The 15,642-nt window shown below is 43.8% G+C and overlaps 2 protein-coding genes across 3 annotated transcripts in view; both read right to left on the minus strand.

The window, feature by feature from the left end:
• Nucleotides 1-4,991: 4,991 nt before the first annotated feature.
• On the minus strand, nt 4,992-9,051 carry Mlnr (motilin receptor). Its single transcript, XM_008824407.2, is given in 7 exon segments — nt 4,992-5,337; nt 5,340-5,468; nt 6,169-6,276; nt 6,279-6,413; nt 6,416-6,973; nt 6,976-7,209; nt 8,973-9,051. Coding segments are annotated over 7 exon segments (1,425 nt in total). The 3' UTR covers nt 4,992-5,155.
• Nucleotides 9,052-11,945: 2,894 nt separating this feature from the next.
• The window catches only part of Fndc3a (fibronectin type III domain containing 3A), a 191,602-nt gene continuing 187,905 nt past the window's right edge, over nt 11,946-15,642 (minus strand). For both annotated transcript variants that reach the window (XM_008824357.3, XM_008824358.3), the window contains one exon: nt 11,946-14,425. In XM_008824357.3, the coding sequence (XP_008822579.1) occupies nt 14,111-14,425 (315 nt within the window). In that variant the 3' untranslated portion in view covers nt 11,946-14,110. The remainder of the gene's footprint in view (nt 14,426-15,642) is intronic.

Here is a 15,642-nt window from a genome sequence, read left to right on the forward strand (position 1 = left end):
GAGACAGAGAGAGAGAGGAATATTCTGGTTTCTCTCCATTTTCCTAATAAATCATCAGGATTCATCACGGGGCTCCTTTTTAATAACATCATCTAACCAGAATCACTTCTCAAAAGCCCCACCTCCACACATCATAACAGGATTAAATTTCTATTCTTGTAATAATATTAAATAATGATTAAAGTTTAGTACATGCAATCTTGGGTTGTTCAGTCAAACTATATCCAAACCATGCAAATGTGGTATTTTGTTATGGCAATCTGAACAGAAAAACAGAATGGGAAAGGAAGAAATTATTCCATGTTATAGTATAAGGAAGTGACTGCGGAAGAAAGCAAAATTAGGTACTCAGCCCACACTAGACAGTCAAGCAACACCAGGCAAACACATCATTGAACATTCATTTTTAACAGTTTTCACTTTAAGTTAAAGGCTAGGAAGATGTGACATCGCACTATGTTGGAAGAACCATATTCTATGTGTATGACAAGTTATCAATATGCAAAGGCATTTGTTTTGAGCAATGGCATAACTACTTCTGGTGTTTGGAGTTGTCCAGGGTGTAATTATAGCCACCCTTGCAGAAAGATATGACAAGTAGTACTATCACCTGTAAGTGTGCTATGCAGCATTTTGAAGTGAATAGACATTATAAATATAACATTGTCTGGTACCTGAGATCTGGCCCTGATAGCAGAATGTGGAGCAGACACAGACTTGTGACTCAATTACATAGTTATTTAAAAATATCTTAGAAAAATGGGATGAGACTCCTTACCTTTAACAATTCTGAAGTAAACAGCTCCATCTGCTTTGCCTACGGAAAAGGAACTGTGGGCAGTCGCCCATCAAAAGCCAGTAAACAAACACCCTAAATAAAAAGTTTGGTCATATATATTGAAGGAGGAAAAATATCCACCAAAACAGAATGATCTTAGAAGCTATGTTCTCTGCTGATCCTTCAGATGAGACTGTAACCTAGCTGACTCCTTGATTACAGCCTTCTGACATCTGGAGCAAAGGACCCAGCTAAGTCATCCCAAGACTCTAGACCCACAGGTATTGACAAGCTGGTGGCTTTTTAGCTACAATGCTAGACACCTAATAACTCACCAAAAGATAGCTCCAAAATACAAACTCCTGTTTGGCTAGTTCATTTGTCCCTCACATCATCATTCATACTACTTCTAGATCTTTCTGCCCTGCTCTTCTCAGGCATCAATAGAGATAGCTGTAGATGTGTCTTCTGAGGTCTGGGACATTGAGAAAGACCCTTCCTTCTGCATTTGTTACATCCATAGGGTTCCTTTCCTGTGTGAATTTTCCGATTCCTGATGAGCTGGGATTTCTTAAAAAAGATTTTGCCATAAGATTTCTCCCTGCTGAGTGATCATGTATAGTAAGTAAATGGTGACTTACACTGGAAACTTTTCCTATATACTAGATATTCATGTAGTTTTTCATACACGAGTAGCCTCATAACTGATGAGCCATGTTTTCCAATGAAATATTTCTCCACAATCACTATATTCATAGGGTCCCTTACCCCGGTATTACTTCTCTGGTGGACAGTACATTGTGCCTTACAGCTGAAGAAGTTCTTACACTGCTTAGGATTTTTTCCCTATGCATGTAAGAATAATTTGCTAGTGAAGGTAATCTCACATTTAAGACATTCAAGATTTTTATTCTGGGTGTGTTAGACATGTTTTCTTAAGTTTTCCTTTCTAACATATCAACCAGTGCTAATTTATCACAGGTGCATATTCATCACATTTACGGATTCTCCTGTGTGACTCCTCTTGTGGGCTGTACAGGTTTTCAATAAACTTATTGTAGTGGTTTGAATGAAAATGTCCCCCATAGGCTCCAAGTATTTGGACATTTTGGCCCCAGATGATGGCACTGTTTTGGGAGGTTTTAGAAGGTGTGGTTATCCTGGAGGAAGCACATCACTGGGGGTGGGCTTAGAGAGTTCTTAAGCCTTCCCAGATCTCCAGTTTCTCTCTTGCTTCCTATGCCTGAGTGATGATATGAGAACTTAATTTCTGCTGCTCCTGGTCCAGCCACCTCCAGCCACCATGCCTCCCTGCCATGATGGACTGTAATTCCCCTGGAACTATAAACTCAAATAAACTCTTCCTTCTCTAAATTGCTTGGGTCAGTGTTTCTATCACAGCAACAGAAAAGTGACTAATACACTTATGTCTCCCAATTGGCTAGTTCCTCCAAGGGGCGGGGCCTGCCGCAGAGTGCGGACGACTGGGGGGTCTGCTGGGAGCCATCTTGGAACAGAAGACACTAGCCATGGTGTGGGGAACCACGTGAAGCAGCTCAAGGACAGAATGGCCCGACACTTATGGGCATGGGGCGAGATCACTGGCCCCTGAGGTGTGAGCGAATGCTAGCAGTGACTATAAGCATGGCTCTGAGCCATGCTGCCCGGAGGCGCAGGGCTAGGCACTGGGTACTCATTCCTCTGTTACTCCCCTCCCCCACGATAATAATAAATGCACACACACAAAAAGATATGTTATATGGTTTGCTTGATAGCACAAGAGACTCCGAGGGAACTCGGGTGACAACTTATCTTCTTGTTGGAAGCATGCCTTTGTCCTTCCTGTCATCTTCCTGCTCAGTTTGAATCCTGTAATCAGGATGCTTGAGAATTATTTCCCATTATAGCACAATCATCAGAGTTCCTTTTGTCCAAGTCTCATCAGGCTCACAAGAGGGATATGTATCTGGCATACCCTACACTACTTTGGTTTTATTACCAAGTGATTTCCATTATTTATAATCAAGCTTAAATCATGGTTTGAGCTCAAGTAAAAACTCCTTCCTAATTCAATACCCTCTTTGGTTAATATGATGGTGGTGAATACAACTTGTCATAAGTGTCTGTCCTGACTTTCCTCACTTGCATCAAATATGTCATTTAATTATGTATGTTTATGTAGAGGAAAAAAATCTGTATCTATGAGCCACATCTAGGCACTGCTTATGGAATGTTTATTAGTATGTAAAGGAAGTTCTTCCTAGCCTACTGCCATACAATTTCACAGAAATCATGATGGGCATTTGCAAGTACATGGGTTTTCTTCCCACTGTTAAAAAGTAATAACACTGACTTCCTAAATGTTGAATTGTTTTTTCTTGTTCCTTTAACTTACAATTTTATGAAAAATATTTGGTTAGACTACTCACTTACTGACAATATTCAGTTATTCTAATCATTATCTCAGTGGGTTATTCTGTAGATACTGAAACAAAAACAAACAAAAAAGCAAACCACTAGACTGGACTATATATTCCACTAATACGGACCACTCTGGAAGGATGGGCTTCAACCCTCCATTATAAGGACCCTGTGTGGAATAGTGGTGACTCTTCCTCCTCATGTGTACACCTGAGAATGTGTTTATGTAGGCAAGAAATAAATACCTGTTTCTGTATTTACAATATTGTACAATCATCTGTAAGGTTGTCCACTCTGACCTTTCCTAGGGAGGTTGCCCCTTCTGGCTACTCTGGAGCATGAGCAGAAAGACCCAGCAGCTCCAGTTCAGCCCTACTCACTGCGGCCATGCACAGAAACGGCATCACAGAACTGTCCTTCCACCATGAGAATCCTTGTGTCAGTCAAATGGTTCACCTCATTCCAGAAGGTGGCAGTAGACATTCCTGGAGAAGGAAGAGGAGTTGGTTCTGTGATAAAATGATGAAGGAAATGCTGAGTGGAACAACTTCTCAGAGACTCTGACTTGTTGGGCTGTACTCTGATGGGGTGCAGAATATTAATAGTTTATTCACGGCAGAGCCCTTGTGTCAAATAATCCTGAAAATCTGCAGAACACAGTGTGAGAGACAGCTCTTTCCCTCACTAGCTGGGCACAAAGACAGGTGATAGATTGCTTCATACCCACACAGGCTGTGGACTGGGCCAGGGAGTGAGGGGAGTGAGAGGCTTACCTGTGTCTAATTAAGATGAAAAAGCAACAGAAGCTGGCCTCTCAGTTGTCATTTGCTGAGCTCAGTTGTCATTTGCAGTTGTAATCATTCAAAAGGAACTGTAGTACTTTATAACACAAAGTATTAGAAACTTTTGGAAGCTATCCAAACTATGAGCAGAGTCAGTGGATGACCTGAGATGACTTTCCAGCTTTCTTTAGGGCTGGGGATAGTCCTTGAGGGCAGAGTGCTCGTCTACTATGCATGAGGAACTAAGGTCAGTTCCCAACACAATACAGAAAAGAACAAAAATCTCTGTGACTGTTTTTATGTTTGACATTTTAATTCTGATGAAGGTCTTTGATACTATTCTGGTATTTGTGGACTTAAGATTCACAAAAGCCTCAGGACACATTCTTCATAAATGCCATCACTCTATTGTACTTTAGGTTTTATTAATCTGAAATCCCAAAAAGGTTGTGCCCAGTATGCCTGCAGGGGGCGCCATTCATACAGATGGAGGCTTGAATGAGGATCTTGGCTTTGTGGGCCAGGGACACTGCTTTCTAAAAATACATTTATGTTGTAAACTCTCTTTTTAAACAGGTTTCAGGGTTGTTAAGAATTTTTAATACTTCCTCTTCCACTCACTGACTCTTGTATTTTTCAGACTTAGAGCAGACTTACTTAAGAGCCCAGATTCAAATCTCCCCCTCCTATTTCTCAACTCTTAACACCAGTTAGCCAGTGAGACAGTTTGGGGTCAGGAGTGAGCTGCAACCATTTTATGCAGAGTAGTTCTCAAACACCAAGCCTAAAATTTCTGATTTGCTCCCAAGCTGGAGAAATGTGACAGAGACCTGAAGATGGGAACTTATTTGGAATTCTTAATTATTTCTAAAATGTTTTTTGCCCATATACAAGACATTAAATAATTTATTGGATCCAAATTCTCACCATTCTACTGCCTTGTATATGTATCACCATGTTTCTGTCCTAATTAGAAAATAAAATATTCCTGGTCTCGGAGGTGACAATTTTTATGCAGCGTCTTTCCGCATCACTTAACTATTAAGTGAACAATCATATTCCTAAAGAACTGGAGAATGAATGAAGAGCTACTAAACCCCGCTGGGATCCATTCTGTGAGGTGGGATTCCATAATGCTAGACCTGAAGCCCCCAGTCAGCACTAGCTTCCCATGCTAGTTAGGCCATCCTCTAGCACTTGTCTCTGTGTAGCCAGCAGTGTCTCCTCCTGGGGTCTTCCTAGTGTCCCCACGGCTACAGAAGCCCCTCAGCCTGGACTGTCTTGCCAGCAGCAGTTTGCAGACAGCTCTGTACTTCTTGGAGATGAGGTTGTAGAGGATTGGGTTGGATGCACTCAGAAGAGTTGCAGAGTGACAATGTTAAAGTACTGAGAGAAGTACATCATCTGGGAGTTTTCTGTGTTTATGTAAATGATTCTGCCCACATGTAAAGGCAACCAGCAAACAATAAACGCCAGAACCACCACCACTGCAAAAGAGGATGTGGGCACCAGAATCGGCAAAAGCATTAAGCATTCAAAATAAAGATTCCCCACTCCCCAGCCATCTGCATTGATAAATAACAGCAAAACAATTTTGAACCTTTACTTACCCAAATCCTCATGCTGGGGGTGTGTTAGGGGGGCTGTTAAGTGCATCGACATTTACTTTAAAACTATACATTAGGCTCAAATGTGTGCTAGCAAGGCTGGACACAGGCCCTAAATTAGGGCACCTGCTCTTAACAAGCGGTTTTGGCAGGCGTGCTTCACACCTCCGGCTTCAGAAACGTGTTCTCTTCTCCATTGCAAACTGCAACAGGTCTAAAATTTTGACATGGGCTGGGTTCACTTTAGTTTCCAGGATAACATTAAGTAGGCTGCTTAGAGGAAAGCAATCAACCCCATCTTCTCAAGGGAACTGTAACACCCAACTGCCAATTTAATAGACTGTCAGTCGGATTAAAATCAGTCACCGGTTATGCATCTTGGGTCCCAGCGCCTTTGAAAAAACTTTCCGGTTTCTGGGTGTCCCACCCTCAGGGACTCAAAGTGGTCTCCCACAGGTACTGGGAGATATATGTATATTTTTCCTTTTTCCTTTTAGGAGACGACTGGAAGTACAGGGTGAAGGTGAGCAGCCTTGAGCAGACACACCAGGTTTTTTGAAAAAGGGGCGGCACCACTTACTCAGGACCCTGACGGTCTGCGGGTGGCCCCTTTCCCTCCCTAGCGCAGTCAGGTCTTGCAGTGGATCCCAGCTCGTCCACAGCTCCCTCCCGACGAGCCCATAGAGATGCTGAGGTACAGGAAGGGCAGGAAGTAGGCGGTGATCCGCAGCGCCTCCAGGTGCACGTGGCTTGGGCGGAACTCGGGGCTGAACAGCTCAGCAGCAGCGGCAGCCTCCGGCCCCGACGGCAGGGACTGCGGGGGTGCCGCGAGGGCCCCAGGGGAGGCGGCGGGACCCCGGGCGAGGGGCTGGTTCCCCAGGTGCCGTTCGGGTCCGGGTCCACGGAGAAGCCGGGGAGGACATCCTGCTCCACGCCCACCAGGAAGAAGGGCCCGGCCTAGAGCAGCGCCACCGCCCAGAGCGCGGTGGTGAGAGCGCGGACGCGGCGCCGGGTGAGCAGGGCCCGGGCGGGCAGCGGGCAGCAGACGGCCAGGTAACGCTCGACGCTGAGCGCTGTCATGTGCAGCTGTGTGGCGTACGTGCAGCCCTCGCTCAAGTAGAGCTGCAGGCTGTAGAACAGAGAACCGAACATCCAGGGCTGCGAGCGCCACAGGCGGTACAGGTTGAACGGCAGGCCCAGCAGGATGAGCATGTCGGACACCGCCATGCTGCCCAGGTGCAGGTTGGTGGCGGTCCGCATGTCCCGGCCACGCCCAATCAGCAGCACTGTCACCACGTCGCGGCTCATCCCGACGGCGAACAGGCCGAGGCACACCGCAGTCACCGGCACCAGCGCCCCCAGGGGGAACGCGGAGCAGCGTCGTACGGCGCCATCTCGGCCCACGGCTCCCGCGCGCCCTTCGCGCCGTCGCTTCCGTTCCAGGCCATGCCCAGGGGCTGCCCGGGAGGACCCCGCAAGTGCACTCCGCTGTATGGTGGAGCCCCTGCCTGCGCCGCCGAGCCCTGTCTCGCGCGGATGCAGCTCGGCCGCCCATTTCCCAGCGGGCCTCGCTCAGCCTCCGCCTCCTGACACTGCACCTGCCACTGCTCGCTCCGGGTCCCTCAGTATTGTAGGGGACTTCCCTCTCCACCCATCAGAGCAGGCCACTGACCATATCACAGGAGTCCAGCCCATCTGGAGGACTTCCCAGGGACCATGATCAGTGGCTGCTCCTGAAGATTGGGGGGATGTTCTGATGACCACTGGGAAGGCGCAATCCTAAGTAGAAAGAGTACCCCAGAACAGTACCCTTTCCAGTTCAGGTATTAGGCCTGTGGCACTTCTGTCACATGGCCTCTGGACACGTCTCACATTCCGTCCCTGCACAGCCTGCCCTTCTTTTTACATTTATAAATTGTGGCAGAGGAAGTTGACTTCAAGTAACTTCAAGGATCCTTGAAATCTACAAACAGGAGCAATTTGTTATTATTTTTTTAATTTTTACTTATGTTAAAGAAAATGGATATGTGCATATGGAGGTCAGAGGACAACGCCTGAAGTCGGTTCTCTCCCTCCACCTGGTGGTTCCAGGATCTAACTCCTGTCATCAGGCTTGGTGGCAAGTGCCCTTATCCACTGAGTTACCTTCTTAGCCATTTGATGTTTTTTTTTTATAGGTATATATGACATGAAAGGAGAAGTGAAGTGGTTTAGGGGGCAAAGAGGACTAAGGAAAAGGGGGGAAAGGAGGAGGCCCAAGGTGAGGTGACTGGGCTCAACGTAGAGCATATAGTGGTATGAAAGTATCCTTATGTAACAGCATTGTGTGCAAAGAACATAATAAAAATATTTTTAAAAGAATATGGGTATGTTTACACTTGAATACTTTCACATGATATGTTGTTTTAAACTTTAAAAACCACACAATGCCAATACTTGAAAGAATGTTCAGGAAAAGGATGTGGGAGTCAGCTCACTGTGGTAGTCTCTGACAATGGCTGGAGTGCTTAGTGCTTTTATATTAATCCTCTTTCTCTTTGGATGAGGTGATATCCAATAGTCAGAGGCCCTTTGGGATCTGGAGGATGGTTTGCCTAATCTCAGAGCCTGCAGCCTGCTGTCCCACTGGACCCCCCCCCTCCCAGCCCCATTCCATCTCCTCCTCCACCATCCTTATTCAAACCTATTTCTCAGGAGCTCTGCCAATGACTTTCTCTTTGCCAACAAACTAATGTCTAGCAAATTTTTTCATTCTTCCTGTTGTGGCTTAAAATTTCGACCTCAGGGCTGGTGAGATGGTTCAGCAGGTAAAGGTGCTTGCTGCCAAGACTGAAGACCTGAGTTCCATCCCCAGAACCCACATGGTGGAAGGAGAGAACTGACTCTTGCAAGTTGCCTTCTGACCTCCATATGCAGCACTATGGCACACCTGTACACACACACACCGCAAATTAAAAAAATAAAAATAGAAAAGTAAAAAATAACAATTTTAACCTCTTGTCCTAGGCTCCTCTCCCCCTTTTGGATCTGAAACTTGGGGACAAGCTTCTCCTGTTGTGCTATGACATATGCAAGAAGTAGAGGTTTTGTAAGGGGTACTTGCCATCTCCCTCATCACTGTTATTTCCCACTGTCCTAAAACCTGCCTCAGCCTAAGAGCACCAGACCCCACACTCTCCAGCCCTCATCTCACCTTCATTCCCTGAGGATCAGGTGCCTCGATATCTCCAGTAAGCACACCAGCATAAAATGCACACCTTCCTCATGTGTCTTGGATGGTTGACCTCATTTCTATCTATAATCAGGCCCTGCCCCACATCTCCACCAACTGCTCCTATGGACCTACCTTCTACCTTACTTAGGGATATGGGTGGCCACCTCTACCTTGACTGCAGCCATCCCTCCTTCTGCCCTCCAGCCTGGCTCCTTGTAGCCCATTTTCCCACATGGGTACCACTGTCATCCTTCATCCCATGAAGCTCTGCTCCTTCTGTCTTTTTCCTTGTCTCTCGCCTGCCTTAGGTCCTCACTTTCTTCTTTTTCTCGATCTAAGGCTACAGTCACTCCCTCATAGATGCTTCTCTTTGTCCTTCTCGCCTCTGTCCTACCTGTACAGTACACCCAACCAGAGCACAGCCATCTCTCTGGTTACATGCTCTGCCTACTGCAGGTACGTTCACTTTGCAGTTTCCCTGAGCGTGCACAGCTCTGGCAGGGCTTTCGCTTCTGCAGTATCCACCATCTGAGTACTTACTTCGTTCACTCCCTAGCCTTTAGATTCCTGTCCTGCATCTTACTCTCCTTTTAAAACCCAACTCACCATCCTCTTCCTCACTCTAGGCTGGTGATCTTGCACCCTGTGTCTCTGAAAAGCAATAGCAACTGAGAGAAAAATGTCCATTCCATTCCACGAATACACTCACTCTGCCCTCCTTCCCTGGACAGATGCACTGGTGGTTCTTGCAGCTGGAGTCAGCTTGGCCCCTCAAGCTTCCACCATCTCCCCAAGGACATCAATCTATCAATTTCCTTTGACTCCTACATCATCACACTTCTGAATCACTATTTTCATAAAAACTCAAGAGTTTTTGTTTTCAGGTCCCCCTTCCTCTCTCTCCTGCTCAACCTTTTAGACAGAGACAATGCCATTTCTTCATCCATAGTTGATCTGATCTCTGAGCTTTCAACTGCAGGGCAGCAAGAGGAAATGACATAGCTAGAGGAACACAGTGTTCAGTTTAGTCAAATACACAGACCCTTTAGCTAACATGCCTTTGGGCCCCTAAGGATTCGGGGTGGGGGGGACATGTGGCTTAAAGGTTTTTGTGCAGCTAGATGACAGGGGCTCTTAACTTTATGTTACTTTTTGGGATGCTTGGGCTGGCACTTGCTGGATTCTAGTTCCATGTCCCCTTCCTGCCTGGCTACCAGTTGCTCTGACGTCTCATTGGCAGAGGTCTGCAACTGGTGACTATGTGGCCTTTTTTGACTCACTTGGCCCTCATGGACTGCAGATCCCCAAGTTTCTTATTTCTTTCATTCTGCTTTGTTGCTTGGTGGGCTACCCCAACTTCTGCTGAAGGTGCCACTAATTCCTTTGCTCACCCACCACGGTACCACCCAGGCAGGCTGACTGGGTCACAAGTCAGCATCACATCAGTGGTACCATGGCCCCTTCTATTCTGTATTATGCACTTTCCATTCAAATATTCCCTTTCTCTATGTTCCTGCTTACTTGTGTGGGGCAAGAGTATACCCAGATATGGCCTAGTGAAGGCCCTGTGTCCCTGCAAGCAAGAGAGCAGAGTCCTTAATAGACTTTTGGCCCCTGATGGGGGTCTTCCTAGGTTATGTAACAGGCTGATGTTCTGGATTAAAAACAACACTAATACTTACTGTGTGCAAGCTGCTGTTCCAAGACCTTGCTTATCTTAACTCATTTAACCCTTAACGGGACTAGAGGCAAGAGCCTCGTGATAGCTCCATTACTGTAAGACAACCAGACCAAAGCAAAAAATAAGGCATCCTGTTTGTAGTCCCAGTGAAGTTGGGGCTGTCTAGTCCATCTGCAAAGTTCAGTGGTATAGCCACTGTGCACTGAGGCCTTTTGCTGTGTATACCACATCATTAGCTGCAGAGAGGGCTAGGTATGACTTTGAGATTGCTGGAAAAGTGTCTTCCAACTTATATTCCAGAAAACAGATTTTGTGGGCAGATGAAAAGCTTTTGGCTATGTCCACAACTTGAATTTTACATACTGAAACTTGCAAAGCCTTCATAGGTTTCACCTTTTCTCCACAGAAAGGCAGTATATGAGGCAGAAGCTGAGTCATAACTACAGTAACTGACCCATTCTGTGACGTCTGTTTGCACCTGTCTGTGTGGTGCTGGGGGCAGAACCCAGAGCCGTGCACATGCTAAGCTGGGGCATTACTATTGAGCTAGGCATACCCTCTGCCCACATTTTTCAATATTTTAAACCAAGCAGATTTGGAAAACTTCATGTAATGTTATGAATTTTCAACATGTCTTATAAAGCAGGAAAGATATGGCAGTTTTGGATCTCTAGACCCCAAGAGCTGCCACCTGTAGACTGGCCTGCTCCGTACGCCTCACAGCCCTCGATCCTCTCAGGTATCCATGGCTTTTCGCCCAGCCTCTTCCTCACTCTCCTGACGATGGCTTTTCTAGACTCTAGGTATTGAGAGATGGCATCTTAAAGAAACCTTTTTTTTTTTTTTTTTACATTTATTTATTTTTGTGTGTGTCCATGCCCCACAGTATGTGTGTGAAGATCAAAGGACAACTATGGGAATCAGTTCTTTCCTTCCACCGTGTGGGTTCTGGGGATTGACAGGCTTGGCTGTTAAGTGCCTTTACTCACTGAGCCATCTTGCCAAGAAACAGATGAGTATAAGAAAGGTTGGGAACTTTATTCCTAATGGATAGATATATGTATTTATCACTTAAGAGATAGGGTCTTGCTATGCTGCCCAGCCTGGCAGTTAACTCCTAGGCTTAAGTGTTATCCTCCTGCCTCAGCCTCCTAAGTAGCTAGAGCTAGAGGAGCATGCCACCATGTCTTCTTTTTCTTCCCAAAGGGAAGTTTACTTCAGACTCACCTTATTCTTTATGTAAAGCAATCAAGATATTTAATGAACTGCACAAAATCAAATGGTGAAGCTTCTAATTTCATTCCTGAGTCTACTGGACTCATCCTGAGCAGCGAGCAAGCACCCTCTCAAGCTGAAGTTTGAGAACAGTTGGGAAAATTGTTTTAAGCCCCTTCGAAGACAGGAGATTCATTTTCTTAAACAGGCAGCAAATGATGAAATGTGCATGAATACAAAAAACATGTCTCAAAAAAGAATGATACAACTTTTATTTTCCATGGATTTTACAGATACTTCTGCTACATAGTTCATGTATTCTTATGAGATTATATTTTTTATCTTGTATGAAGCTCAACCTTATACAATTTTCAGGTGATATGTTTGGTAGTGTATCTATAATCTTTAAAAAGTTGAGTTTTTGGAATGTACAGTATATGAGGTAAAATCAAGATTACATTAAAAATTGTTTTCTCCTCTGCACTAATTTTGCAGTGAGGCTCAAATGGCAAGTACACTATTAAATGACATTTACTATCAAAAATAGGAGTTCATCTGAATTACTATGAAAAACATAAGCCACTGTGTGGCACGGTTTACCATTTTAGACATTCAACTATATAGAAATCTCTGGGCTCTTACACTCAAACTCATTTGTACTGCCAAATGTGGCACTTTTAAGAAGTTTCTAGAAAACAATTGTAATTGCTGTTGTTTGGGGGCAAGTTTTCACCCTATTCATAAGAGATTAAATAAAATGTAAACATACAGTATATTATAGTGACAGGGTTTTCTTACCGCTTGGAAAGGCCAAGTTTATCCGCTTCTTTTTTGAACAAAGGTTAATGTTTTTTTTCTACAGCACAGATCATTTGACATAAAACAATTACGATACATGCCCATTCTATTATAAGGGAAATTCTTCAGAGATCTTCAAAGCACAAAACATATGTTCCTTTTTGACAGACAGAAGTGCTTAGTAATCACTAAAATGCAACCCTCTGCAACTAAAAATTAGTGACTCACTATTCTAAAATTCGAATAATAAATTAAAGAAGCTAGTTACAGGTGTCTTACAGGTAACAGATGTGATAAACAAAAATCTCATATAAATTCATTACAGACTGTAATATTACTGGCAGTCATCGACATCTAGGTGAGATGTACAATGTGATACTTGACAAAATTCAATCTGAGCATCCCAAAACTCACAAATGCAAGCTCACAAAACATTAATGAATTATGCAATTGCAAAGTGCTCTAATGCAACATTAACCACATGCAATCAACAATTTGGAACAGTATCCAAACAGACATTATACATTAAACATTAGTTTTTCAAGAACGAAAGCAGCTTGAAGTTTACTGGTGCAAATTAATTTTGTCTTCAGATTTGGTACCCCAAATGAAAAGGCTGAGATTGATTGTAAATTCTGATGGCAATGGCAGTAGTTATGGGAGAAGCTGCAAAACCTGTGAGAGTCCTTCAAAGTTAGCCTATATCAGAGATGGAATGAGTGCGTATATGTATTTCCTACTTAGTCTGCACACAGCCTCCTCTGTACATGTACGCCCTTAACACACATACATATAATTCAAAGGCTCAGAAAACAGAAGTTCAAGGGGGTTACAAATTCAGAGTTAGTTTTTAAAAGTTATGATCTAAAAGCTTCTGTTCTTTTCCATATTCTCAAGACTGAAGAGATACTTTTCAAGTAAACATAGACACTTTTAGGCCTGTGCTTTCTTTGACTTATTTTTGAATCCACATATCTTTGGAATGAAGAACTCCACATTTATCAAAGAAGAAGCTTCTCTGTCACTGCTACTCTTTCATCCAGTTTTTGCTTGCTAAGCCCCTCCAGTTACTCATCATAATCCCCTTACCAAACAGTTAAGACACATGAGGAGGTAGAAATACAGCACGAGATTGCTTTCACAGCCTCAGACTGCAACATTCTTGTATAGCATGTTAGTGTAAATTCTAGTCATTCTGAAATTTTCACTTGGTAAGCATCTTTCAAACAAACAGATGTGGTTATCACTGTTACACTCATGCTGACTGGTCAAAAAAATCATAAATGTTGCCTCTTAGGAAGTCTGTTCTACAAGAAGGCAGATCCAGAAAAAGAAAAGAAAAAGGAAAAGAAAAAAAGAAAAATTAGGAAAAAGTTCCAACGACAAAAAAAAAGAAAAAAAAAGAAAAAAAGAAAACCCCAAAAGAATTGGTATTTGTGGCTTGCATTCTCATGCAGTGCCACCTAACAATCCAAGCACTGAAATACCAAAATGATGTGCTATAGTCTCAATGCCAGTGCTGAATGTCACCATTTTTGTAAAAGCAATACAGAAATAATTTTAGTACATGATAAAATAAAATGTAATACAGTGTTAAAAATAAAAGTTATATTTTCACTTGATTACAAAGTACTGAATGACAAAGGCAATCAGAATGGAAAAGAAAGCAAATAACACCAGGATGACAGCAGCACACTGCTCATCGCTTAGAGTGCGCTGGGTTCGCACGCTGTCCCCAGTGTCTCTGTTGGTGCTGGTTGGAGGTTCTGTCCTTTGGGAGATGAAGAGCACTGTGGTGCTGTAGGGACCTACTAGGTCCTGGTGCCCCACAGGGTCTTGGCACTGGCGAACGGCACACACACGAAACCGATACTCACAGTTCAGCTGAAGGCTGGAATACCGGAAGGATGCTTCAGGACCCTTGTAAATCTATTAAGGAAATATTGGAAGGAATAATGGAGTGTGAAGGCTGGAGAGAAAATACAACCATCACCACATTCTGGAATGAGTTTAGACGCGAGATCTACGGAAGATCATTCATCTTTGTGTCTGTATGGTGTGCATGTGTGTGCCAGAGGTTGGTGCTGGGTGTCATTTTTAATCACTCTTCATCTTATTTATTTTTTGAGACAGTCTCTCACTGTTCCCGGTGCTCACTGACTTGGCTAAGCTGGCTGGCTGACAAGCCCAGGGAGCCTCCTGTCTTTACTTCATAGGTGATGGGCTCATAGGTGAGTGCTGCTGTGCCTGGCTTGTATGTGGGTGTGAGGACTGAGCTCAGGTCCTCATGCTTGCATGGCAAGCACTGTACTGACTGAGCCATTTCCCCAGCCCTGAATTTATCTTTTAAATAACATTAAAAAAAAATCCATCCATTAGCAAGAAAGTAAGGAGATCAGTTCCTAAGTATTTCTCTTGCTTTATTTAAACACATGAAGTCACTTTTTTGTGAACTCATTTCATGAGAGACAGCGTAGTCTTGTTCACCCCATAATTAGGGGCGCAAAGACTGCCTAACCAGTACATTTTTATACAATTTTAAACATTTGTTGAATGAAACAACAAATAAGGGGAACTGTCTAGAGGTGCCCATGGCAAATCACTGTACTTTCAGAAAGGGACTGGTCACTTGGAACCACAGACTAGAATCTTAAAACCTAACTCTGCCATGCCTTACAGAAAAATCGAAATCAATGGTGTTCCATGGATTTTCAGTGGAGTGTGTAGAGAACAGGAGGATGTATACTGGAACTGGTCACTTTGGGGCCCAAGCTCTGCACCATGACTTCATGTTCCAGTGAGTACATTTTAGTGTAATAGGCATAGTGATAGTTAAATTCTATGGTAATTATGAGCCTGAGTTGAACCTACACTTGTTAAAGTACTTAGCACAGTACTTAGCATATAATAGATATTCAAATACTGAAGTTATCTGTAGGAATGACATAAAATGGACAGAGTCTGGACTAATGACTTTTAATCAATCTTGATAAACTCAATAAACCTTGCATCTTGTGACCAGTGTGTTTGTTTCCTGGGAGCCTTCATTTGGCACTCCACCCAAAAAGATAATGATGGGTATGCTTGAGAATTAACACGTCAAAGCATTGAAAGACAGTGTACCCATAATGCACCCACCTTCACTG

This window comes from Nannospalax galili, unplaced genomic scaffold, assembly GCF_000622305.1.
Source record: "Nannospalax galili isolate Female #2095 unplaced genomic scaffold, S.galili_v1.0 scaffold388, whole genome shotgun sequence".
Lineage (NCBI taxonomy): Eukaryota > Metazoa > Chordata > Mammalia > Rodentia > Spalacidae > Nannospalax > Nannospalax galili.